Raw genomic sequence first — 24,680 nt, 5'->3', positions numbered from 1 at the left:
TGCATAACTGGGAAAGAATAATATTATATGAAAAAAATTAAAAAAATAAATTAACATGTTATCAAATGATTAAATGATATAATTAATTATTTTATTTTTAATTTAAAATAATTAAAATATATTAAAAGACTTATATTTGTTAATGTATAACCCTTTCTTCATAAGATTAGAGATAAATTAAAATCAAGTCAATCCCAAATAAAAATTAATTTAAATTTTAACTCAAATTCAAATCAATGAGTTCAGTCCTCTTCAATGGATAATCAATAATGTCCAAGGACACCCATGTCACTGAAGGGGGATCCACCCCTCCTTATAGTGAAAAACAATACACAATGGCCAATGGGCTCAGAATTGGGCAGCAAATGAATGATGAGAGGGGCAATTAGTGCAAATATAGTAGAAACCAAGGGGCAAATAGTTAGAAAGAAGACAGGGGATGAGACGATCAAATCTTTAGCGTACGATGTATTATTCTGAAAAATTATTGCAAGTGGCTGGCTTCTTGTTGTTGATATGAGGCCTCCAATTTATGTACTCTCAACACTTAATTTCCAATCCATGGCCAGTTGAATTGAACAGCCCTGTTTACAAAAATCCCGATCGATGGTAACAGGTGGAAGACAAGTACAGCGAATATGAGAAATTGTATACAGCGAAGCGTGTAAATTGCCTTGTGAACAAATAAAGGAGAGGAGAGACTGAGTCAATAAATACAAAATAAAACAGAGAGGAGATGAGTACAGCGCAAGTCTGGTGGCATTTGGTGAAAGGCTGCCATGGACGTTGACTCTCCTGTACGGAATGTCTACTACTTAGTCAGAATTTTATTAAATATTACACGCACTGTTGAATTTATAATATCTTTCCACAGAGAAGAAATTTAATTTTCAGCTTTACGTAGCAGTGGATTCGTTTCATGCTCATATCCACGTTTAGTTCATCCTAAACTCAACTTAGACTCTAATTAAATAGTTTAACTCAAGTTCAAAGGCTGACGGATAATTCATTATTAAATTCTTCTTTTTTGTAGCTTTTTCCTTGACAATTACAGTTCTTTTCTAACTATTTTTCTTCCACTCTTTTAATAATTGTCTCCTTCACTTTTCAATCTAGCTCAAACTCAAAGTTAAACTCATATTCTAAAATTCAAACTAAACTTAAATTAACTTTTGTTTAATTTGACTCAACTTAAATTCATCCTTAGTTCTAACTATAAAGGAAACCACTAGGATTGTACATGATTCCTAGAAGAAAATTAGAGTTTTAAGCTGATTAATCTTTTTTCTTTTCAGGGCCTAAAATAATAAAAATTAGAGTCACGACTGGGAAATTTGTTCTGTACAATTATATGGCACATGATAAAGACGCAAACAGATAAATGTTTTGCTCTATCCATAAATTACCATTTTTTTCTTGTCTTTTATACATAAAAATTCATTGATAAAATGCTTACCGAATTTGAGGTGGTGCCCGTAAAATGCCTGCCCAGTTTCTGTTGAGTTGAGAGGAAGCCGCTACATTTTTATTTAGAGTACGAAAGAAAGAGTAATAATTAGTGGGAAGAAATTATTGTTCGGCAAGGTGAAATAAATACAAGGGGGAAATTGGGCCAGACAGACCGTTTTAACGTCTTCTTTCTGCCTTGTCAACATCGCATCACCCAGACGGGTAAGATGTAAAACTATGTTATCTCAAAAGCATACAGCACTCCACCCAACTTCTCATCCCCTGCCCATTCATCATGCAAACTATTTCCCTGTATATATTAAAAGTTAAGATTTTTACACTAAACAATAGAAAATCAATAATACATCATGCATTAACTCATATACAAATGCTAATTGGCCATCATACAATCAAATGTTATTTTATTTCTAATTCAAAACCACTCAATTATTTAATAACATCTCAGTGTGCTGTTGAAAATAAAGTTCAATGGGAAATTTAAGGCTAATGTTTTTTGGTCACAATTAAAACTAGAGCAAAGCCAAAGGCTGGCATGACATTGTCTCATTCTGAAATGAATCACCCCCAGATTTATAAACTTACAAAGTCGCTAGCAATTCTGGGCATTTCAGTTTGTCCATACATACTAGTTCACCATTATTTGAAGCCTTCACCATGAAAGCACAATCGTCTTAACAAAGAAATGGAACTTGCATCCTGAGATTCTTAAGTCAAAATCTGTGCATCTTCAGCCAGAGTTTTTTAAGCTATTGCTGTGCTCTGTGAAGTAAAACGGGGAAAAAGGGCAAATTGGAGAAATAAGTTATCAACAATGCATAGATCATAACCTAAGTCTTGTAAAGGCAGAAAAATAAATCTTCTAAATGTAGCCTTCATGCATTCGGTATAAGATATTTGGAATGGGAAAGAGATAATCACATGATTTCAAGGAAATTCAATAATCATCCTATGTCGAAACAAATTTAGCCCAAAACGACAACATTCATTTACATCTAAAGTCATGACACTTTTTTTCATAAAAAAATGACATATTCTTTTAATTTAAATATAGAGTCACTGAAAGCTTTATCAATATTGTTAAATTTTGGAGAAAAGAAAAGAGTAAAAATTAAGCGATGGGATGTGAGGATAAGCCATGTGAAACAACTATGGAGAACAATTTTCATAAGGCCATCTAGATCATGTGCAGAGTCAGTAAACAGGACCACATAACAAGTAGAAAATGATGTTACACGGTATCTTCAACTGTTTGATCACTTCCCACGAAACTTCCATATTTTTAGTTGGAGTATAAAACAAAATGGTCCCTGCGCTGACCAAGCTTTTCTGACACTTCATTGAAGTAGTGAGGAATAAACTGCTGTCTAGGTGTGGAAAAAACAGAACCAAAAAACATTTTTACCACAAACTCAACTATCACATTTATGCATATATTCAGGGCCTAGGAAAAACCTTAAAAATTAAAGAAAAAACTTAATACAGAAACGCAGCCTGAGCTAAATAGTTTATCAAGTCAAATTTGCTCATAGTCCTCCGTGCAAGCATAGAGGAACAACAAAGATTTCGGTGTCCAAGTTTAGAACTAGAGCCATGATAAATATTACATGTAGCAGGTATTCTCTGCATGGTAAGTAACTGAAAACAAAAAATTAACAACTATCAATGCATCTTGCAGTCAGAAGAAAAACTGCAAACTCATTTTTTAACCCAACCAACACATTCAAAAGCAAAGATGACATTTAAAGCATTTTGACAGCTGTCAATAATAATTAACCACGAGTAGATAAAATCTAAGCATGAAACACACTAAATATTTGAAAGTAGAATATACACCCAATAAGTTCTAGATCTTCCATCATAACCAATGGTTATTGAAAAAGACATCAGGAATTTCTAGCTCTACAGCCTGAATATATTGTGGGAATAATTCCAGGAAACATTCAATACCTAATTGGTGACCATGATGTTGTAACTGTCACCTAAACAGAAAGGACTAAGTTCAATCCTTTCGCCTCAGTTTGTTGGTCATGGGAAGCGAGTCAAAAGATACAGTTGGTTGAAAAAATAGATCAATTTATGAAGAGGTAGACTATGAGTTGCACAGACAAGACTTACTTTGGTTTGTCTGACAAGGTTACTAGCGATCTGAGCACACCAGGACTGATCTTGTCAGCTAGGCCACCCTTTTCTGAGATATGAAAAGATTTCTCCTTCACATAGCTTTGCAACTTTTTTGCATCATAATCAAGTTGTGTTTGATCTGATTGAAAACAAAGATATTATAAAAGTAGAAATAAATGCAGATGAATAATATAAAAGGAATCAAAATAACAGTAGAAGAAAAACACAATAGCAAGATGAAAGAATGTTTAGCTTAACATATTAGACATAAGAATACATCAAACTAAGCCTAAATATGCTTGGCATTTTGTCAGCAATTCAATGCATCAAAGCATATACCTTGCACATTTATTTTTATTATTAAAGGTATTTGTTACCTTTTCAGCAAAAAAATGAAAAGAAGAAAGGATGGAATTAATTCCCTGACCAAATATAGAAGGGCACAAGGTAGACAAATTAATTAATTAATTCATCAACTTTACGTCTGAAAAGAAATGGTTTTCCAAAATGCTCTCTTTTTCCTAAAACTAAATCCAGGATGACCACCAAACTGCACAGCATGGAATTTATTCAGTTTATAAAAGGCAGATATTTTTGTGTAGTTTCATCTAAGAAGCTTCACCATTACGCATAACTTATACTTGCAGAGGACACTGAAAAAAAGCTCATCACTGAAAACAGTTTTCATTTTTTTCACATCCATACAGATTTTAATATTGAAGTGACAAGCTAGTAACTCTAAAATAATTTTTGAGATATTTGCCTACTAAGAAAGGACCAACAATTGATAGCCTTGACAAGTAACTGTGATTCAAATACATAAACTATAATTACAAAAATAAACTCAGATTCCATAATCCCCTAATAATCTTCAGAGTGGCTGGTGAACTAAATCCCACACTGTTCCCTAAAAATCTTCAGGGTGGCTATCTTCAAGCTGGTTAGGGACCATTAGAATGTTAGATAATCTTCTCATTAACAGTTTTATTGTGAATAATTCTTTAGTCATTATTTATGCAATTATCAAACATGTCATCAACTTTGATTGATATTCAAAGTTTCAAACAAATTCTTTCCAGTAAAATCATGCATATCAACATTCAAAAACAAGATGCTTACTATATCACCAGTCAAATCTATCCATGAATCAAGGTAGATCACATATATTTCCTACCATTTAAAAACTTTTTGCTCAACAAATCACCAGTCATACCAGGAAAAAGAAAATACCACCTTCTGATATATGAATACTCAAGTAATTTTTAAAAACTAATCACAATTTCCAAAACTGATTTAAACTCAGAAATCATTTACACTGAGAAGGCTCAAGAAGAAACCTGTCTCCAAAATAGTATGAGCAGCATGAAATGGAATTCTAGCAAAGACATCAGTTCCAGGGAACATCATCCATGTGTGCTCATTTGTGTCATGGTCACCGCAGGTTGTGCATACCTCCTTCACCAAAGGCCTCGGTCCAGGATGCCCCATATCTTTCATTATTGACTCAAAAGGAGATGGAATACTAGTTCTTGTTGTCCTAGCCCTCTTCCTCAGAGCTGTTAGTGCTTCCCTATTCCCATTCCTCACTTTATCATTTTCAACTAACTGAATTTCCATGAGCAGGAATCAGTGAAATCCCATTTGCGGCCCAGGAAAATCAAAATAAAAGAAAACACGGATTATATTCATGATAGTACTCCAATAATTTCCAACAAGTCAAAAACCGTTCAAATTAGAAAGTGTTTGTATCAGGCTACTTTTACAATACATCATAGTTCTTGATCCTTACCCCCGTGAAAAAAAAAAAAAAAGGATTCCAGTATCCTAACTCAAAAATTTCTTCAACTTTTTTTCAAATGAGACCAATTGTTTAACTCAATAGCTGGTATCAAAAAATCATTTTACTTCCACACATTCTTCAGCAACCAAACAGAATATGGGAGTTCAAATAAACATGTTGAAAACAGAAAGCTGGGTCGTAATTACCTGATGTCTGGCTAAAAGAAGATGCTCAGCCTCAGTTTCAAGCTCAATCAAACTTTGCTGGAATTGCCCCATAGTCTGGTCCATTTTTCAATCCTCAGTATATCTATCACCTGGTTGTTCTTCCAAATTAATAAGTTGAAACAAACACTCAACCAAGACTAAGTAACTTCAGAAATTACTCGTTTTTTAGAACATAAAAAGAAATATGTTTGCTTTCAAAATTTTATTCACATGGACAGCAGAAAGAGCTATGTATGTCGACTATAAGTTCAAGCGAAAAGAATATATAAAAGTCAAACACAAAACCCTAATTAGGATATAATCCGAAAATATTCCTGCACTTTGAAAGGGAGCATAAATGCTGAGATTGAAATTTAAAGACATAAAGACAATTACAAAACCCCTAAATAAGCATTACATAAACATAAACCCTAGACGCAAAATCACAACGCCCGCGTCTTCAAATGCACAATAGATTTAATAAAAAAGCCAGTAAAAATTAAATTCACAACCAAAAAAAAAACCATACAGGTGGGCGTTGGAGTGGAGCAACTTATGTTGGACTCACTCTTCGCCGCCCGTCGTAATAGTGAGGAAGAGCGTTCAAATTAAGGAGCGTAGGCGTTCGTGACTTGGAAAGCAAGAAAAAGAACATCAAATGAAACGGTATCTTCGAAACTTGGGCGCTAAATGCAATCTCTTTACTCTATTCTACAGTGCGGTGTGCTATTTGGAAACGTGCACGCTCATGGCTTTGGGCTTAGATTAGGATTTAGTACAGCGTACAGCCGTGGGGCTTTTTTTTTCCTGACCCATTTCAAGCCGTTCAAAACGTGGTCAGGTTAGGCTGCATTCGAGAAGAGCCTATCTTTGGATCCATGAATTGGATTTGAAGACTTAGTTTCGCAGTTAGCCTTAGAGTTCAACGTTCCGCGAGTTGCCGTAACAAAACTCTCCTCCTTTGCATATTCTTCTTTTTCAACAACTTGGTATCTTTTTTCTTGTTTTATTCATCCCTAATCAATTAAAATGAAGCTTAAACTTAGCTGTTGTCGTTTCAAATTGGATTCTAGTTAACCCTTGATCTGGTTTAAATTAAATTTACCACATCAAATTTAAGTTAAAGTTTGTTTGAATTAATATACAATATTACTATAATATTATCAGCCAAATAATAATATTATTAGAAAAGTTAATAATAATATCATTATAAGAGACAGACCTACAAGCCAATCTCATATCAAATAACCAAATCAAAATTTTAATCCAAAATTGATTCATTCAAATTATTGATTTAAATTGAATTAATTCGAATAAAATCTATCCTAAATCAAATTGTGGTCTGGCTTACCATGATGAGATATTTTAACATCAATAAAACTATGTGTACCCACTTTGGGTACATAAATATATACATATTTATATGTGTTATCATGTGATTAGATGATTTTGAATTAAAAATAAAACAATAACCAATCATATGATGACACATATAAATATGTATACATTTATATATCCAAAATAAATACACATAATATTACTTTTTAACATTTAAGATCCGATATCAATTTAGAACCATAATTTAATACATTAAATGACAAATTAATGATGGGAGAATAACAATTTTAACATTTTCACACCCACAAAATTAGAAATTGAAATTATGCTAGCTACGTAATGCACTGTGTGTTTTTCATTAAAAGCAGAAATTCAATATGTAAATGATAGACCATCTCCATCCAATAGCACAAATAACAACTGGAAGAAAGAGAAGGGATGCTTATTATCACATCAACTAAAGCCATAACAGAGGTCTTTGTTTTTATTTTCAATAGGAGAACTCAGCGTCAATTCAAGTTGAGTTTCAATTGAGGCATGAATAGGCCAATGATTTCTCCTCCACCAATTCTTTGGCTGTTGCATCCATCTTTGCCCTCGAAAGTTCGTCTATTTTGAGACCTGCAATTTCAATGAACATATATTTTAGCCCAGAGTAATACTAAATGTTCAGATGAAGGGTACTACCCAATATAAATAAACTGTAATAGTATTATATTATTGAATGATCTAATTATATATTTTATTTTTAAATTAAAATAATTTAATCATGTGATTATGTATTTGTTTATTTGTACCCATTAGTGTCTAACTGTTCATATAACTATTTTTACATGATAATATAATTGAATCGAATTACTCACAACTCAGTTTATGTTAACATAAGTACAATTTGATTATTGTTGAGACGAACTCAAACTTGATCAGCTCAAGTTAGGCTCTCAAGCCAACCTCGAGCTAATTGTTGGATGAGTTAGTGAACTTATACTCTTAAAACTTTCAAATTTTATATTTATACTCTCAAATCTTTCTCAATAACTTTAAATATCAGTTAATTAATAAATATATAAATGATAAGGATTAAATATATTTTTTGAACCAAACTCAAAGCCAAGCATTCATATCTTGAATTCAAGCTTGAACTAACAATTCTCTAAGTCAACGAGCTCAAGCTTTGCGTTAATACCCTTCAGTCAACTCAAGCCAAACACTACTTGATTATATTCAGTTCAATTATAGCCCTATTTTGTAGATTTTAGCTTAAATTAATTCACTTACCCTGCACAATTGACCATTCTCCATTCGCACATGTAACAGGAAACGAGTAGATAAGGCCTTTTTGGATGCCATAAGATCCATCAGAATACACTCCCATTGAAACCCAAGTCCCCTGCATCAAACATGCAAAGAAAAAAAAATTATTCTTGTGGAAGAAATGGATTCTGCATACAATTTCAGATCAGCATATCCAACCTTTGAGGTGCCTAGAACCCAATCACGAATATGATCACAGGCAGAGCTTGCAGCAGAGAGAGCACTCGAAAGCTTCCTAGCTTTGATAATGGCAGCCCCACGTTGCTGCACAGTGGTGATGAATTCTGAATTCAACCTGTAATAATAATAATAAAAGATTCAAAAATTAACGAGGCTATAAAAAGGGTAGAAATTAAGTAACATTTTAGGTACCAATTATCATCAGCAACAAGTTCTCTAACAGGCTTCTCCCCATTGCCAGAGGCCACAGTTGCATGATTGACATCGGGATACTGAGTCGAAGAATGATTGCCCCAAATGATCACATTCTTCACATCGCTAACATGAACCTTTAGCCTTTCAGAGATTTGGCCCAGTGCTCTATTATGATCAAGACGTGTGAGACATGTGATGTTTTTCTCTGGAATAGAAGGAGCGAATTCTTTCAAAATCAGTGCATTGGTGTTTGCAGGGTTGGCTACAACTAACACCTGTTTATAAAATGATGAGAAAAACAAGTTAACTTAATAGGAAGAAACATAAGAATCAATCATGGAAAGATTTAATGTCACCTTGCAATTTGGAGCAGCATGCTTCTCCAGAGCTGAAGCTTGAGCCTTGTAAATTGATACATTTTTAGACATCACTTCCTTTCTTTCCATACCTTCCTTTCGTGGGAATCCGCCAACCATGACGGCAATGTCGACATCTTTACAGGCTTCAACAACGTCCGAAGTAGCAATGACACCTATTGAAACAGATTAAAGAAACCTGAGGAGACAATTTGGTTCAACCATGTTAACAGGAATGTTAGCTTGAGAGACAAACCTTTTAGAAGAGGAAAGGCAGCGTCTATCAATTCCATTCTCACCCCATTCAAGGCCTCAGCTGCAGGCTCAATATCAAGCATGTGCAGGATTACAGGTTGATCAGGGCCAAGCATGACCCCCCTGGCGATCATGGGAACAAGAGCATATCCTATTTGCCCTGTTCAAAGTTATTCAAATCAAATGTTGGTAAATCATAAACAACAGGGTTAGGAGATATGAGGTTTGAATCTTGGGAAAAAGATGTTGATCTCTGCTTTTGTTTTCAAGAAAAACAGATTTCAAATAACTTGCCTGCAGCCCCAGTGACCAATACTCTAATGGGCTCCTTTGGTATATTCAGGAAACTTGCCATGTGCTTAATGATTTTCCAAAACAATGTAATACAGAACAAAACAACCAGAATCTTCTGAAGGAGTACAATATAAAAGTAATCCATTTCTCAAAACAAAAAGAACCACAAATCTTCCTGTTAGAATCAGGAAACAAACAATATAACATCATTTAAATCTACGAATCAATACACACACCTCAACAATACGGCAATAAGATACCAAAATGAAGTCTACAAGCCATGAAAATGTACACAAACATCTTCTCACTCCAAAGAAAAGAACCCACCTAACCTTTGCCAAGAAGACTTAATGACGAATACTAAAATAATATAAGAAAGGGAAGAAATAGTAGTAGAAAAAAAAAGTACCAGCAGCGCCAGTGACTAGAACTCTCATGGGGTTCTTGGCCATTTTTGTGCAAAGATAGATGTTTTGGAGGGTGGGAATGAAGTGAAATGGAGAGGAACAATTATGATGAAGAGGAGAGGTTGAATAAATGGAGAAAAAGAATAAGAGATTGACAGATAAGGAAATGGGATCAAAGATAAAGATAGAGTTGTGAGGTGTGACAAGGATGGCGAATCTGCTACCTTTTACGGTTGATGATAAGAGAGTGTCAGCTGCGAAATGGAAGGAAAGTTTGTTTCCATATCATCGCTGTGCACCCTCCACACCATCTCTGCACCTGCCTATTTCATCCCTTTACATTGAGCAATAGTATGTGAACCCTCTGTTGAATAAACAAAGGGTTATTTATCATTAATTTAAGATAGTTTAATTTTATGATCCACACATCATTTAACTCCTGCTTAAATATACAAAATTAGTTATACATTTTTTTAATTATTTTATATTTGTTTACACTTAATTTGTAAATTTGTTTAAATAAATTATTCTTTAATTGGTCTAAATCTGATCAAATCTAGTTTGTGAAGAGTTTAGTTTTTTTAAACCAAGCTAAATTTAAATTAATTTAAGTTTAAATTTAATTTAATTTAAATTCAATTCTAATTGAAATTTAAACTCAACACCTTATATAATATATGTGTGTTATCAGGTTAAATTCATTTTTATTTTTATTTTTTATTTAAATAATACATCAATCCAAGCACCGATTGATTTGAATCGGCTCCATCACCAAGTTAATTCCCCATACATTGGTCAAAGCCCATGCCACATAAACCCTATTGATAATATAATAATACTGTATTTTAAAACAAACAAATTGACATATTTATGAGATTATTTTAACTTAAAAGATAAAATAAATAATTAGTTAACTTAATCATATGAACGTATCAATTTATTTGTACTTATTAATTTTTATTATTTATACACATAATATTAATTTTAACAAAAAAATAAAACTAGTCTGATAGCCTAACAATATAAGTTAGCATAATATTATATTATTTTACATTTTACATTTTAAATGTATTGGCAATATTTGAATATATAATTCATGGATCAAGATTACCGGTCAATTTGATCAAGCTTAATTTACATTTTGGATAAAACTTGAATATATTGAGCTTGATCAGAGCATGATTTATATTATAAGTTTGTTTTTATATATAAATCAAATTTGAATTGAATCTTATTTAATTTGAATCTTCAACTGAGTTTTAGTAAAGGAGGATTTTTATTTTAGCAATAAAATTTAAAATTAGTTCAATAAAAATAGTGTTATTGTATCTGAATTTGTTTGAACTTAACTCTTACTTCAAATAAAAATGCTTAAATTGAACTGAAATAGATCAAGCTTAATTCAAGTTGCATTCAAGATTCTCCCTACTTGATTCGAATTAAGCTTGAGCAATAACCTTATTTGAACTCATCTAGGATCAAATCTACTCCTAAATTGAACCTGCCTTCCTCCACTTAATCTTTCTTAGGAAATGCAACTGAGGGCATGAAATTGTTAGTTGTTGGTTGTGTAGTCAATCAAATGCCTAGTGACACGTAGATAGGGCAATGACAATAGCAATAAAGGTGCGAACCAAGAGGCACACCATGGTGGTGTGCGTAGAGTAGAAGGCATGTGTCAAGTGGTGTAAGGTGTAGTTTTGCAGAAGGTTGTGTTCGGGTGATGCAATGTAATGTAACCGGAGTGGGGCAATGCAGGTTCGGGGCGATGATGGTGCAAGAGATGGAGGTGAGATGAGCAACCCCAAAGGTGTGCAACACAAGATGGCATCTGAAAATATGAGAAAAACAAAAAGACAGTCTAATGAGAAGAATCAATTATAAATAGTGAATGGTCTAATACGTCAACAAAAATGACTGATGGTAACACTTAGGGTGCGTTTGGTTAGGGAATTTTATGATTATCTTGGTAATCTATCTTTTATTCCTTTGTTTGGTTTGTCAGTAATAAAAGATTACAGTAATCTTCTATTACCAATGCTGACGTGGCAGGTAATATAGGTGGTAATCTGATTACCATCTTCACCTTAAGTATTTAAAGATTACTGAGGTAATCTTGAGTTTATTATAATTATATTATTATTTATTAGTTTTCTGAGATAAAAATAAATTTATTTTTAATTAATATGATAAATAATATAAAAAATATTTAAAAATAATTATATTCAAGGACATTTAAGTAAAATAATTTACTAGTAATCTTTTATTATCTTTAACCAAATACAATAATTATTTATACCTATCAAATTTTATCAAACATAGTAATCATTTATATCTAGTAATCTTCTAAGTAATCTATCTTCAAAGTAATCTTTCTATTTTAGTAATCAAATATTACCCAAACCAAACGCTCCTTTAAGACAATCCTCAGTTGAGTGAAAAATAAATGTTTAGGGGGTTGATAAAATATTTATAAATTTTTTGGGGGTATATTTTATTAAGATTTTTTACCAAACTTAATAGGCAGATGAGAACATTAACTTTTCAAACTTATAGGGCTATCAAAGTTTGGGTGGGAATGGAGACTTTACTTAATTGTTGATATTCATATTAATTTGTTTAATGCTACTTGGCAAACTAGTTCTGATAAGAGCTACTGAGGAGAGACGGAAGAAGAGGATGCAAAGCTTCAAGGCATCAATTGTTAGGCGTTGTGGCTACACTTTACGAGCTCTGACTCAGTACCGGACTCTTTCTTCTCTTCCTGAAAACGTTCTTAATGATGATCTTGACAATCAGGTAAGTTAACCTCAATTCACTGCATAATTTCTTCTTCTTATTACGTGTAAAATTCAATTGATTTCATCTTCTCTTTATACCTTACAGGTTTTAGCGGAAGGTAGAGCTAGTTCTCGAATGGCGATTCTTAACAGACCCTCGGTTCTCAATGCCCTCAACACAAATATGGTGTGTTCTTTGTTTCAATTCTATTCGTTTTTTTAATTATTTTTCACTTCGATTTAAATACTTTTTTATTAAAAATTTTATTATCTGATAATTTTTCGCCTTGTTTATTTATTTATTTATCTATTTTTTTCTGTGTATCTAGGGGGATAGGTTGAATAATCTATATACATTTTGGGAAAATGATCCAGATATTGGCTTTGTGATGATGAAGGTAATTCTTCTTTGATTTTTTTCTTTCAATTTTCAAATTCGAGTTTTTACTTGTTATTTTTCCATGTTAATGAATGATTTTGATTTAATTTTGGAATTTTGAAGGGCAGTGGTCGGGCGTTTTGTGCTGGTGGAGATATAGTTGCACTCTATCATTTGATTAACCAAGGTGAGGCCCAGTTTTTGTTAGTACAATTCACTCTATTTTCACTTATGTGTAGTTAAAAGGAATTTATTGGGTTCCCTTATGTTACAGATAAATGGTCTAGTTTGAATAATGTTTTTATTCTTTTTCAATGATTATTTGCAGAAAGTTGGCATCACATAGTCAGGTAACAGAAGGTGGTAGAAAGTTTTTAGGGTTAGAAAGTTTGAGGTAGAATCAGGGTTGTTATATATTGCTATAGAGAAGAAACCTGTGCTATGTGGTTTAACACACACACACACACACACACACACACACACACACACATATATATATTGGTAAATCTTTGTTTTTTCACATGAGTTGATTCATAATATTATACCATCATTCAACATTTTGTTCTCTGTGCAGGGAAGCTTGAAGAGAGTAAGAACTTCTTTAGGACACTATATAGTTTCATATACCTACTAGGCACCTATTTGAAGCCACATGTGAGTATTTACACTTTAATAATTAGAACATTTTTTCAGTTTTTTGCTTTATTTCAATCACCTGTGATTTATAAAATAGCTTTGACGTGATGATCATTCAACTTTTACCTTGAGGTTCTTGGTAGTGGATGTTTTGTTATAATATCACTAACAGTCTAATTGTAATACAACCTGGTAGTGTGGTTTTTGTAGTTTGTTATCATATGTGCAATCTAAATTGACATAATAATATCTGAAGAGCATGTTTTATATAAGAAGACAATAGAAATTACAAAGATATTTTGATTACTGTATGACTTCTAATGTTGTTTATAATTTCCATTTATCTCTTCCTATGACTGAGATTTTCACGTATTACTCTTTAGCCCCTTCATGTATTTTGCTTTTGGTACAGAACTAATCATATAGGAATCACTGGATGTGAATTTTCTATCCTAGTCATTATGGTCTCCATTTAAATCCATTTATAAGAATATTCTAAGTTTAATGCACAAATTATCATGGTTGGGTAAACTGTCCTGTTTAGTTACTTATATATCTTTCTAGAGGGAGATTAATTTCCTGTGATCCATTTATTTTGTGGTTGAATTTATAATCAGCTAAGCCGCGTTATCTTTCTGATTTAAGTGTATGACTTTTAACCAGTATAGTGAAGTTAGCTTTTAATTTATCTTCATCTAGGTGGCTATTTTGAATGGCATTACTATGGGCGGCGGGGCTGGAGTTTCCATACCTGGGACATTACGGATTGCCTCTAGTAGAACTGTATGTTATTTGGATACATGTCTATTTTTTTAATCTTTTTATTTAGTTTTGGTGATCCACTACCTGAATTTTAATTACAAGGCTGTTGAACTCAACTGACAGTTTATCTTATATAATTTGCAGGTTTTTGCTACCCCAGAAACTCTAATTGGTTTTCACCCTGATGCTGGTGCATCCTTCTACCTCTCACATCTACCTGGCCGCTTAGGTATTTTTGGTGCCAATTGCCCATTTATGCATATTTAACTTGTCCATTGTTGCTGCAAATTATTGCATCTAAATAAGTTGGTCATGATTTGTTTGATATGAAGAGTAATATTTGCAGTTATGTTATTTGCCATTCTGATCCTGGTAATTTTACAAGTATCAGGAGATTACTTAATGCAATTTCAATGGAGTTATCATCAACAAGCAAAAGCCTCGTGAACATTAAATTATTGAATTTTGGTTTCAATGTGTGCTTCTGTTAGATATTTTTCTGATAATTTCCAGTACAGTGATATTTATTATCTCTAGGAGCATGTATTGTCCCACTTGAAAAACCATGGTTTGATGTAGTTATGATAATTTTCAGTACAGTGCTTCTTCCATTAATTTACTTGTTTCACTTTTATAATACTGTCCAAGTAAATTGGTATTGGATGCTATGATGGTTTAAGGTTGCTTGGCTGGCTATGTGGGATCTGTAGAAACTTTTGGACATAGTATAAGTCACATTCATGCTATATGGGTAATGATTGTTTGCTAACTTGATTTCTGAATTAGTGTCTGAAAGTCTTGCTTTCTGAGCCTAAAATATGTTTCGAAGTCTAAGCTGTCAAGTTAGAAACTGTTTACTCCCTCCACCTCCTTCCTGTTTTGACCTTGATATTACTTCTTTGAATTGGATTAGGTAGGCTAACTGTCCTCAGGGATCTGGCTCAGAACGATATCCCAATCATTTTGAAGTTTGATTTTTGCAGGGGAGTATTTAGGTCTGACAGGTGAAAAACTCAATGCAGCAGAAATGATGGCTTGTGGACTAGCTACACACTATTCGCTTAGCGAAGTTAGTTTACTGGTCCCTTATCTTTCTTCTAATTTACTTACCCTTCCTGGCAGTAGTAGCACTTTTAATTTCGTTTTTTTTTCTGCCTTTACCAACAGAGACTACCATTAATTGAAGAAGCACTTGGGAAATTGGTTACTGATGACCCTTCTGTCATTGAAGCATGCTTGGAAAAGTACTGTGACATTGTCTACCCAGACCAGATGAGTGTATTTCACAGGTTTAAATTTACATGGAACCTGGATTGTGGAAGTTAATTTTGATTTAACAATGTCGGAACCAACATGTCTTTCTTTTCACCACGAACACAGTGGAATGTCAAATATCTATCATCAGGGTCTAATAAGCGGTTATCTCTTTTTGTCAGGATTGAAATACTTGACAAATGTTTCAGCCTTGACACAGTAGAAGAAATTATTGATTCTTTGGTAAGCACACATACAATAGGACATAATGACTCGATTATCCGCACATAGGGAAAAAGGTGAAAGGAAACCTTCATTAAGTTGAATGTTGAAACAAATGATGACAATAATAACTTTTCTCAGGAACGCGAGGCAGCTGCAACAAATGCTGCTTGGTGCAGCTCCACTTTAAGAAGACTTAAAGAAGCCTCACCATTGAGCTTGAAGGTTTCCTTGAGATCTGTGAGTCACTCTTCTCTTTTCACTTTATTATTTTGCATTGAGAGTTCGTAAATTATCTTAGGTTGTGTTCATAAAGTCTCTGTGTTGTGATCTGATAAATGTTATTGTCTGGTCAGATAAGACAAGGTAGATATGAGACCTTTGATCAAAGTTTGGTCCGTGAATACCGAATGTCTTTACAAGGAATATCTAAGCAAATTTCTGGTGACTTTTGTGAGGTATACAATAGTTTGATTCTTCACCTAATAAATGAAAATGTTTATGAATTTTTTCACTATATTGTTTCTGTAATTCCTTGCCAGGGAGTTCGTGCACGAATGGTGGATAAGGACCTTGCCCCAAAGGTAGGTATTGTGTAGTGGACAAAATCATAAAGATGGATTTTCAAAATGAACATGAAATTAAATAATGATCGCAATTAGTGGTGGATTCTAATCAAATCAACCATGAGCTTGATGACTTATGAAGGACATGAGCTCGAGTTCAATAAACTTAGAGTAAAATAATGTCGTTTTGACTTTAAGTTATATAATAAAACGTCGTCGTTTTGCATTATTTACATAATGTAATACTAGCGCAAATGATGTTGTTTTGAAGGAGCCAAAACAACGTTGTTTTATTTACACACAATTTGCTTGCAAGTCTATCAAATCGAACACCCCCACGGCTCGAACTCAAGCTTGACTTATGGTCACTCATTTTGAACTCAAACAAACTGAGTAAGCAATCAAGTTCGAGCTAGGTTGATTTGAATTCACCCCTAATTGTAACGCTGTATAATATAGGCAGTGTTAGATTCTCATGGTTTTCAAAATGTGCAGTGGAGTCCCCCAAGTTTAGAACAGGTGTCGGAAGATATGGTTGATTGCTATTTTTCCTCACTTAGTGAATCTGAGCCTGATCTAGAGCTGCCCACGAAACTGCGTGAAGCTTTTAATTAGTTTCAAAAGCTTAGTGCTGGATCTTTAGAATGATTTGGAAGCCTCACTCTCTTAAAGTACATACAGGTATTGTCGTTCAGATCAGAACAGCAGAATAATTTCTAAAATCAATTATTTTCTAGTAGCCAAATGTTCCTTAGACAATTTATTTATTTATAGTTAATATAAAAACCCAGCACGATAATTTATTAATCTTCGGATTATCACAGCCCATTTTATTAAGAATTGTTTCTGCTCTCTTGCAAGCAGCGGCGTGTTATAAGGACACACAGGTAATAGATTATGCAATGCTATTTATTAGAATCTGACACATGATGCTCGCTTATATCTGTTTGTATGGACAATATTAGACATGTCAACTGGCCATGAGTTTAAACAAAGAATTGAAAATAAGTCAAATTCAAATTAATTTGAACATTTGAGTTGAAATTAGATTTATGACAACTCTAAAGTTAAATTTTGTTTGAGTTGAATTTGAAGAGGCTTAATTCGCAACTCAGATTAAATTAGTCAAGTTTAAACTTAAATGAGCTTAGGTCAGGTCAAAGATTGAAAATAAATTTGTAAGGATTGATCTCAAGCCAGGGAGAAACAAATTTGAATAGGTTTAACTCAAAGCCAAAGATTGAAAACAGAGTCTGAACCGGTTTGAAGATTCAAGTTCAAACGCATTTACATCAAGTTTAAATCCCAATGTTGCAAATTAAGTTAAGCTAAAGAAATTCAATTTATTAATCTCTAACTGAGTTAGCTCTTTTTTTAAGTTTAGCTCAAAGTCAGCTCCTACAATAATCCAGACATTGCATGAATAGATTAACTGCAATGATGGACATACTAAGGTGTAGTCCTTTAAGAATTCATATTGGAGAGAAGTTTTTTTTTCCCTTAAGAAAAGCTTATACTACAAAATATCATTTGTTTCTATTGAGTTGACATGGACAAGACTTGAAGAGAGCGTAAACTTCGATTACGCTTGCCTGCAGAAGTTTAAATTCAATCACCTAATCGGGCAGATTTTATTGTGTTTTTCAAAATTTTGTTGACCACTATAAGGATCAACCTATATCGCCTAAATAAATGTCAAAATACACTCAATAAATTAATTAAAACTACAATATTTGTGATTTGGGCATGTCCAGTAGCAAGCACTAATTACTCAGCTCCCTTGCTGGCTTTATAAGTGTTCACTAATTGCATCTGCACATCCTGAGAAACCGGCAAGTGTTCCTTGTATTCCATTGTGAATTCACCTTTGCCCTGCACACCAAAAATGAATCAACAAATTAGACTACAAACTATTAGGAGATGATTAAGCAACAAGTTAAAATGATTTCAAAATTACTTGTGTCATTGAACGAAGCGATGTTGAATATCCAAACATATTGTTCAGAGGAACCTGCGAGCAAAGACCAAAAAAGACATTCTCAACAGGAGACTATGAGCAGTGACAGGTAGAAATTATTGTCAGGGGCCCTGTAAACAATTAAACACTTGGCCCTAATGTGGCTCCTAGGGTGGATGCAAGCCAAATCAGTTCAGATTGGAATCCATAAAACAAATAGAAACTCCAATTCAACAGCTCAGCTTGTTTGTCCTTTCAACAACAGTGTTTACCCCGCTGGCAACACTGTTCATTTCAACGGCTGCCCTCCGACAATATTGTACACTAGTTTAAGATCAAGATGAGCATTATAGAATTGAACCGAACTTGAAAATGGATATTATGAATTTGAATCCACCCTAGTGGCTCCTTCCCTGAGTTTAAGTTTGTATAAATCACTATCACATAAGAGAAACAAAGAAAATGCTTACATGAGCAGTAATTACAGAGTCATCACCCTCTTGGTCATTTCCAACAATCACGCCTTTCCTCCTAAAACATGCCCAAAAGTGCAGATATTTTTAGAAACATAATTCCAAAAGAATGCTCCCATTGATATTCTAATACAAAAGAGGTAGATGAAAACTCACTTGTTGATATCACCTGCGACGCTTCCCTGAAATTCCGTGGGCACTTTCAACTCTACCAACATAACAGGTTCCAATATCACAGGTCTTGCAGCTGCATAGCACTGTTTCATAAATCAAAAAGCAAAAATCTTAGTGGGCATGTCAGAGGTAAATAGCGTCACAGGAGGAAAAAATAAGGCCCAATGGCAGAAGAGGGGGTGATGAGAAGGACCTGTCTAAATGCATATATTGCAGCTAACTTAAATGCAAGTTCACTGGAATCAACAGCATGGGAAGCACCATCAGTTAAAACAACACGTAAATTTTCAACTGGATGTCCAATTAATGAACCCCTGTAAATTGTAAGCAGAAATAGATCAATAGAACATAACATATAATTAAAACGAGAACCAAACATCATCATTATAACCTAATCCTAATATAAGCCACCATGACAAAACCAGAAGTAAAATCAATGTTATATTCAGACACTAACTTTAATCAATGTACTGAAAAGGTAAAGGGAAAACTCACGAATTGGCAGCTTCTTTAAAACCCTTCTCAATTGCAGGTATAAAATTTGATGGAATAGCTTGTCCCACAAGCAAGTTTTCAAATTCAAACTTGGTTGGTGAGCCTGGAGGAAGTGGTTCGATATAACTAACAAATAAAGAAAAGCAAAAATTAATCAGCAAGTGTATAATTCTGCTTCACACCATAATTAGCAGACCCATGCCACCATGAGAACAAACTTGGTTGTGCAGAAAGAGATTTAAATCCACGTGCAGGTAATATATATACAGATCATATATGTCAGGTGCTCAGGACAGCGAATTTGGTTATCAATAAATGCAGCTCCAACATGATATGGATAAAAGGTGCATCTATAAGACTGATTTCTTCATGATTTTGTGTCATGATAATATTAACTCATTAAGTGGTCAGCCATAAATATGCGTACTTACCCACAAACTCGTCCATATTGACCTTGCCCTCCAGACTGTTTCTTATGTAAATAATCAAATTCAGCACGATTTGTGACAGTCTCTCTGAAATTAACACGAGGTTTTCCAACAGTTGCATCAACCTATTCAAAGAAATCAAATAAAACTTCAACAAGGTGAAAATGTTCAAGTAGCCATAGCATCCAAACCTCTCATATAATTATTGAGCAATGACAAAGGGTGTGGCACCTTATACTCTCTACGGATGCGTTCAACATAAATGTCCAGGTGCAGCTCTCCCATTCCAGAAATAATTGTCTGCTCACAAAAGCATAAACTGTGATGTTAATAAATTATATAATATATATTACATAAAATAAAATTTGCAAACCATACCTGCCCGCTCTCAGCATCCAAACCAACACGGAAAGTGGGATCCTCTTTTTGAAAACGATTCAATGCTTTTGAAAACTGATACAAGGAAAAAAATTTAATGACTATAATTCATTTGATATTGAATATAAAGCAATAACTCCAAATGTAAGTTACTTGTCCTCCAGAATCTTTCGAAACAGGTTGAACAGCAAGTGACATCACTGGCTCAGGAACATTCATAGAAGTCATGGTGTATTTAACAGACCCATCAGTAAATGTGTCCCCTGATTACCAAAAAGCACATATTAAAATAATTTGGAGAGAGAAATAAAACACAGATTATTCAAGTGCATAAGATGTCCAAAATCAATCAGAAGAAGCTCTTATGAAACCCATACCGACTAAATATAGTGCATAAGACATTATCGAAGGCATGCTTTTCAAACACTGAATCTATGCTGAAATACGGAAAATCAAACACCTCGTCCTCACTAAAAAACTTATCAAAGCCCATTTAAATTTTTATAAACTTGTTCTTCTCATACCTCTCATGTGGTAAAAGTAATCCATAAAGGAAAAGGAAAATCATATGCATGAGCTAGTTTATGCAAAAGAGAGATTGGAACCTGATGCACAATCCACACCAAAGACAGCAACTATTTGCCCAGCATGTCCCTCTTGAATGTCCTGTAGATAAAATAAATGCATAAGCAAAGCAAAAGCAACATTAAATCACAATATATCAAGTTTAAAAAGAACAAGTATGATTGGTTTCCACAAATTATAAAGAAAATGAAAGGTGCTCCATTATATAACTAATATTAATTAAGTCAAGTTAAAAAAGGAAAAGGAAAAGAAAAAACCTCCATCTCATCGGAATGCATCCGCACCAAACGAGGAACCTGTCCACAACAATGTTACAGCTTTAGAGATTAGATTTAAGAACCAATAATTAAAAGTATCAGACAATCTTGGCACTTTAAATTTTGTGATATAGATTAGCCATCAAACACTCTAATAGCTATGCTCAAATAAAAATCTTTAAGACACTGAACTTGTTATCCGAATGCACTCGTTGTCTCGTTCAGACAAAAGTGGACAAAATATTTTTCTGCACCATGCAAAATTACATCAACAAGGTTTCTCATGCTATTTAGATTTCATAGAAATGAATCACCTTGAATGGCACAATGAAACCATCATAATATAAGGACGATTAAATATTGTCAGAGCCTATTTCCCAAGATGGATCACAAACAATGATATAAAACTTTTGTTTTTAGCAATAGTTTATAATGATTGTGAGCTGGCAGAATTTTGGTTATTAATCTACTTTCCTAGGATCAAATTCCCAAATAAGTGGCCCACAACATATAAAAATGCAAACTACTATCTTAATTTGAAACAATATGCCTTGATCTCACCTTAATCTTCTTGCCAGTATTTACATTTATAATGAAATCACCTTTCCGAATCACACCCTCATAAATTCTGCATCCGTCAGAAAGTCATTACTGTTAGCAACTTAGCATAAAATTTCATCTACAAATGGATTAATACTGACAAAAAATTGATAGAAGTTAACTGAACTCAACTCACAAAGGTATTAAAATACTCAGTACAACTTCTTAGGCATACCTTAAATAAGTCAATTGACCAAAGCGTCCTTCCTCCAACTTAAAAGCCAATGCCACAAGGGGTCCATCTGGATTTCCAGCTAACATAACCTACAAAGAGAACAAGCAAACTGAATTCCCCAACCAATTATTTTAAACAAATATTGGGACATATTGTCAGTCAAATACAATACCTTCTCTTCATCCTTCATCTGGTCAAGAGCATAATTACTTACTTCAGTTGGACAAGGTAAATAACTAAGTACACCGTTCAGAAGTGGTTGCACTCCCTGTCATCCAAGAAAGGCAGTAAATAAAAAGCAAAGTGGATTTACCAAAAAAAAAAGTGTGTAATCTCAATTATTATAACTTATAACAACTCAGATACCATCCAAAGGCAATAAAAAGAGAAACAAAATCAATATACCTTGTTCTTAAATGCACTACCCATAAATACAGGTATAAATTTCCGTGCTATGGTGGCCCTGCGAATCGCTTCCTACTTGAGGAAAAGGAAATTAGATTTCAGTGGCACAAATACAAACCATCTCATTCTTTTTCAGATAGCTTATAATTTGCATATTTCAACACACCTCAAGATCATTTGACAATATAGGCTCATCATTGAGAAACGCATCAGCAAGTTCATCGTCAACATCTGAAACTGTTTCAATTAGTTCACGCCTCTTTTCTGCAACAAATGCCTCCATATCAGCTGGCATTTCAGCAGTCACAACTTTTTCCCTGTAATCAGCAACAATAATAAGCATAACAGGATATATATATATATATACACACACACACACACACAAGACAACATATATACTCAAACTGTACAGCTTAAGAAACAGACCCACTAGAGCCATGAAAATAATAGGCTTTCATCTGCACAAGATCAACAAGACCATGAAAATCATCTTCCAATCCAATAGGGACTTGCACAGCTGCACAGTGGTGCCGTAGCTTAGATCTTGCCTATAAAAGATACCAATCTAATCAGCGAGTCAACGCATGATATGCATTGTGCTTTCAACTGTAAGTACTAAGTACAGATTGAGGTTAAGACAGTTAAAAACCCATCAAAAGCTTATACAAATAGTTGACTAAAAGATTTCATTGAAATTAAGTTGTTTCAAAGGTCAATCACAGCATTTAAATTCACCTGGCTGAGAACTTTCCACGGGTCAGCTCCCATTCGATCAAGTTTGTTAATAAAGGCAAGTCTTGGAACCTCGTATCTCCTCATTTGGCGATCAACTGTAATTGACTGACTTTGCACACCGCCAACACTACAAAGGACAAGAATGGCACCATCAAGAACACGTAAAGCCCTTTCAACTTCAATGGTAAAATCAACGTGTCCAGGTGTGTCAATAATATTAATCTGCAACCACAAACAGATTTGTCAAAATCCCAAGGACGGCGCTATATCGCTAAACAGACAATTTTTTATTTTGAGTTTCTTCCTCAAAATTCAACTAATTTTCTTTTTATTATCTTCGAGCTAAATTAAACATCTAATCCATTCATTTTGTTGAAATAGAGAAACTCTATTTAGTAAAAAAATTAATTTTTAAAATTTCAATAAAAATATTTGTTGTTCCGTTTACCTGGTAACCGTTCCAAGTACAGTATGTGGCGGCAGACTGAATTGTAATACCCTTCTCTCGTTCCAAATCCATGGAATCCATCTTAGCCCCAACACCATCTCGGCCACGAACCTCATGAATCTCATGAATTCTTCCGGTATAATACAAAATTCTCTCCGTCAACGTGGTCTTTCCGGAATCGATGTGCGCAGAGATCCCGATATTTCGTAGGCGCTCCATCGAGTCCTTCCACCATGGCTCCTTGCCCTCCTTGGCACGTGCGAGGTTCCCTCCCGCCGAGAATTGTCGCAACTGGAGGTGGAAGTTTCCAAGGAGGAGGGCGGTGGTAGGTGAAGGTGACGAGGAATGAGACGGAGTCGTTTTCGAGGGGGAAAAGACGTTGTAGAGAAGGCGTGGTGTAGTGGGTCTAGGGAATCGAGCCATGTTGAAGAGTGTTTGAATGTGTAAAACCCTGAACCCTAATCTGTTCTCAGGGTTTCGGGGGTTTTAGATTTTGGAGACGACAACTAGTACTGGACTGTTATTTTGGGCGGGTTTGTTAAGACCTTAAAACATCCGGGTCTCGGGTAGTTTTTTAATTAAATAATAAATTATTAGCTTTAAATAGGAGCTGAACATCGAATTACTCGATTTCAATTAAAATCGTAAATGGTAGCCTTGAATTTGAGATTAAACTCAGTTCAAACTATTTAGAGATATCCAGAGGAGGATTCGAGCTTAAATAATCCTAGTGACACCTCTATATATATATATATATATATTTTTCAAATTATAGCTTGAATTTAAATTTAGATTGAATGAATTAACTTTGGATCAAATATTAGACTTATTTTTACAAACGAATCGAATTTAAACTGATTTAAATATTTAAATTCAAATTAAATATAAAATTAATTTGTTTTCAAATTTTAGCTTGTCAATCTCAAATTAATTTTGAACTAATTTTTTTAAAATTTGAATTGATTTCAAATAAGTCCTTATCTAGACTCGACCCGGATCGAATAGAATTCTAACCGCCTCCAAATGATAGGTTTTGCATCACCTTAGAGGTTTGC

General features: G+C 33.9%; 4 protein-coding genes across 14 annotated transcripts; 1 reads left to right on the top strand and 3 right to left on the bottom strand.

Annotated features, from left to right (window-relative positions):
• Window positions 1-227: 227 nt before the first annotated feature.
• Window positions 228-6,570, bottom strand: LOC123207849. 10 transcript variants are annotated; one of them, XR_006500521.1, is made up of 7 exons: window positions 6,107-6,568; window positions 5,578-5,687; window positions 4,929-5,196; window positions 3,586-3,730; window positions 1,457-1,759; window positions 745-808; window positions 228-584 (listed from the first exon to the last, which is right to left on the bottom strand). XR_006500521.1 is itself a non-coding variant. In XM_044625349.1 (5 exons), exons 2-5 carry the CDS (start codon window positions 5,659-5,661, stop codon window positions 2,217-2,219), a joined length of 510 nt encoding a protein of 169 aa, XP_044481284.1. In that variant the 5' UTR covers window positions 5,662-5,687; window positions 6,107-6,564; the 3' UTR covers window positions 1,852-2,216. The 10 variants fall into 10 exon arrangements, 6 of the variants coding, with proteins under 6 accessions (XP_044481284.1, XP_044481282.1, XP_044481281.1 ...); XR_006500519.1 differs by having other exon boundaries at window positions 745-795; XR_006500520.1 differs by having other exon boundaries at window positions 228-808.
• Window positions 6,571-7,238: 668 nt separating this feature from the next.
• On the bottom strand, window positions 7,239-10,242 carry LOC123207842 (malate dehydrogenase, cytoplasmic-like). Of its 2 annotated transcripts, none has more exons than XM_044625332.1 (7): window positions 9,919-10,242; window positions 9,217-9,375; window positions 8,961-9,136; window positions 8,602-8,879; window positions 8,389-8,524; window positions 8,194-8,305; window positions 7,239-7,536 (listed from the first exon to the last, which is right to left on the bottom strand). In XM_044625332.1, exons 1-7 carry the CDS (start codon window positions 9,959-9,961, stop codon window positions 7,442-7,444), a joined length of 999 nt encoding a protein of 332 aa, XP_044481267.1. In that variant the 5' UTR covers window positions 9,962-10,242; the 3' UTR covers window positions 7,239-7,441. The 2 variants fall into 2 exon arrangements, with proteins under 2 accessions (XP_044481267.1, XP_044481266.1); XM_044625331.1 differs by lacking the exon at window positions 9,919-10,242 and adding an exon at window positions 9,510-9,669.
• A 2,281-nt stretch (window positions 10,243-12,523) lies between these two features.
• On the top strand, window positions 12,524-17,322 carry LOC123207838 (3-hydroxyisobutyryl-CoA hydrolase-like protein 1, mitochondrial). Its single transcript, XM_044625324.1, has 14 exons — window positions 12,524-12,715; window positions 12,803-12,883; window positions 13,026-13,094; window positions 13,199-13,262; window positions 13,650-13,729; window positions 14,411-14,494; window positions 14,618-14,702; window positions 15,457-15,542; window positions 15,641-15,762; window positions 15,910-15,970; window positions 16,091-16,189; window positions 16,306-16,407; window positions 16,492-16,533; window positions 17,011-17,322. The coding sequence occupies exons 1-14, from the start codon at window positions 12,539-12,541 to the stop codon at window positions 17,128-17,130; spliced, it is 1,272 nt and encodes a 423-aa protein (XP_044481259.1). The 5' UTR covers window positions 12,524-12,538; the 3' UTR covers window positions 17,131-17,322.
• A 794-nt stretch (window positions 17,323-18,116) lies between these two features.
• On the bottom strand, window positions 18,117-24,215 carry LOC123207847 (elongation factor G-2, mitochondrial). Its single transcript, XM_044625342.1, has 20 exons — window positions 23,626-24,215; window positions 23,178-23,399; window positions 22,869-22,990; window positions 22,609-22,759; window positions 22,443-22,514; window positions 22,210-22,305; window positions 22,038-22,126; window positions 21,824-21,890; window positions 21,263-21,301; window positions 21,026-21,086; window positions 20,574-20,683; window positions 20,421-20,495; window positions 20,274-20,342; window positions 20,046-20,167; window positions 19,615-19,740; window positions 19,313-19,433; window positions 19,102-19,202; window positions 18,943-19,003; window positions 18,473-18,526; window positions 18,117-18,387 (listed from the first exon to the last, which is right to left on the bottom strand). Exons 1-20 carry the CDS (start codon window positions 24,046-24,048, stop codon window positions 18,283-18,285), a joined length of 2,286 nt encoding a protein of 761 aa, XP_044481277.1. The 5' UTR covers window positions 24,049-24,215; the 3' UTR covers window positions 18,117-18,282.
• Window positions 24,216-24,680: the final 465 nt, after the last annotated feature.

Source organism: Mangifera indica, unplaced genomic scaffold, assembly GCF_011075055.1.
Source record: "Mangifera indica cultivar Alphonso unplaced genomic scaffold, CATAS_Mindica_2.1 Un_0111, whole genome shotgun sequence".
In the NCBI taxonomy this organism is placed as follows: Eukaryota; Viridiplantae; Streptophyta; class Magnoliopsida; order Sapindales; family Anacardiaceae; genus Mangifera; species Mangifera indica.
This window is presented reverse-complemented; position numbering and strand designations above follow the sequence as displayed.

Excerpts from the sequence above, each read along its gene's own strand:
- LOC123207849 (XM_044625346.1), bottom strand. The coding sequence starts at position 5,661 with ATGGACCAGACTATGGGGCAATTCCAGCAAAGTTTGATTGAGCTTGAA. Across the intron at positions 5,197-5,577 it reads TTCTTTTAGCCAGACATCAG|TTAGTTGAAAATGATAAAGT; the intron begins GTAATTACGACC and ends ATGGAAATTCAG. Across the intron at positions 3,731-4,928 it reads TCATACTATTTTGGAGACAG|ATCAAACACAACTTGATTAT; the intron begins GTTTCTTCTTGA and ends GTTTTCAATCAG.
- LOC123207847 (XM_044625342.1), bottom strand. The coding sequence starts at position 24,048 with ATGGCTCGATTCCCTAGACCCACTACACCACGCCTTCTCTACAACGTC. Across the intron at positions 22,306-22,442 it reads GTAGTGCATTTAAGAACAAG|GGAGTGCAACCACTTCTGAA; the intron begins GTATATTGATTT and ends CTTGGATGACAG. Across the intron at positions 20,684-21,025 it reads TGGTGTGGATTGTGCATCAG|GGGACACATTTACTGATGGG; the intron begins GTTCCAATCTCT and ends TTTGGTAATCAG.
- LOC123207842 (XM_044625331.1), bottom strand. The coding sequence starts at position 9,654 with ATGGATTACTTTTATATTGTACTCCTTCAGAAGATTCTGGTTGTTTTG. Across the intron at positions 9,137-9,216 it reads TGCCTTTCCTCTTCTAAAAG|GTGTCATTGCTACTTCGGAC; the intron begins GTTTGTCTCTCA and ends CTGTTTCAATAG. Across the intron at positions 8,306-8,388 it reads GGGTTCTAGGCACCTCAAAG|GGGACTTGGGTTTCAATGGG; the intron begins GTTGGATATGCT and ends TGTTTGATGCAG.
- LOC123207838 (XM_044625324.1), top strand. The coding sequence starts at position 12,539 with ATGCTACTTGGCAAACTAGTTCTGATAAGAGCTACTGAGGAGAGACGG. Across the intron at positions 13,730-14,410 it reads GCACCTATTTGAAGCCACAT|GTGGCTATTTTGAATGGCAT; the intron begins GTGAGTATTTAC and ends ATCTTCATCTAG. Across the intron at positions 16,190-16,305 it reads TGAAGGTTTCCTTGAGATCT|ATAAGACAAGGTAGATATGA; the intron begins GTGAGTCACTCT and ends TTGTCTGGTCAG.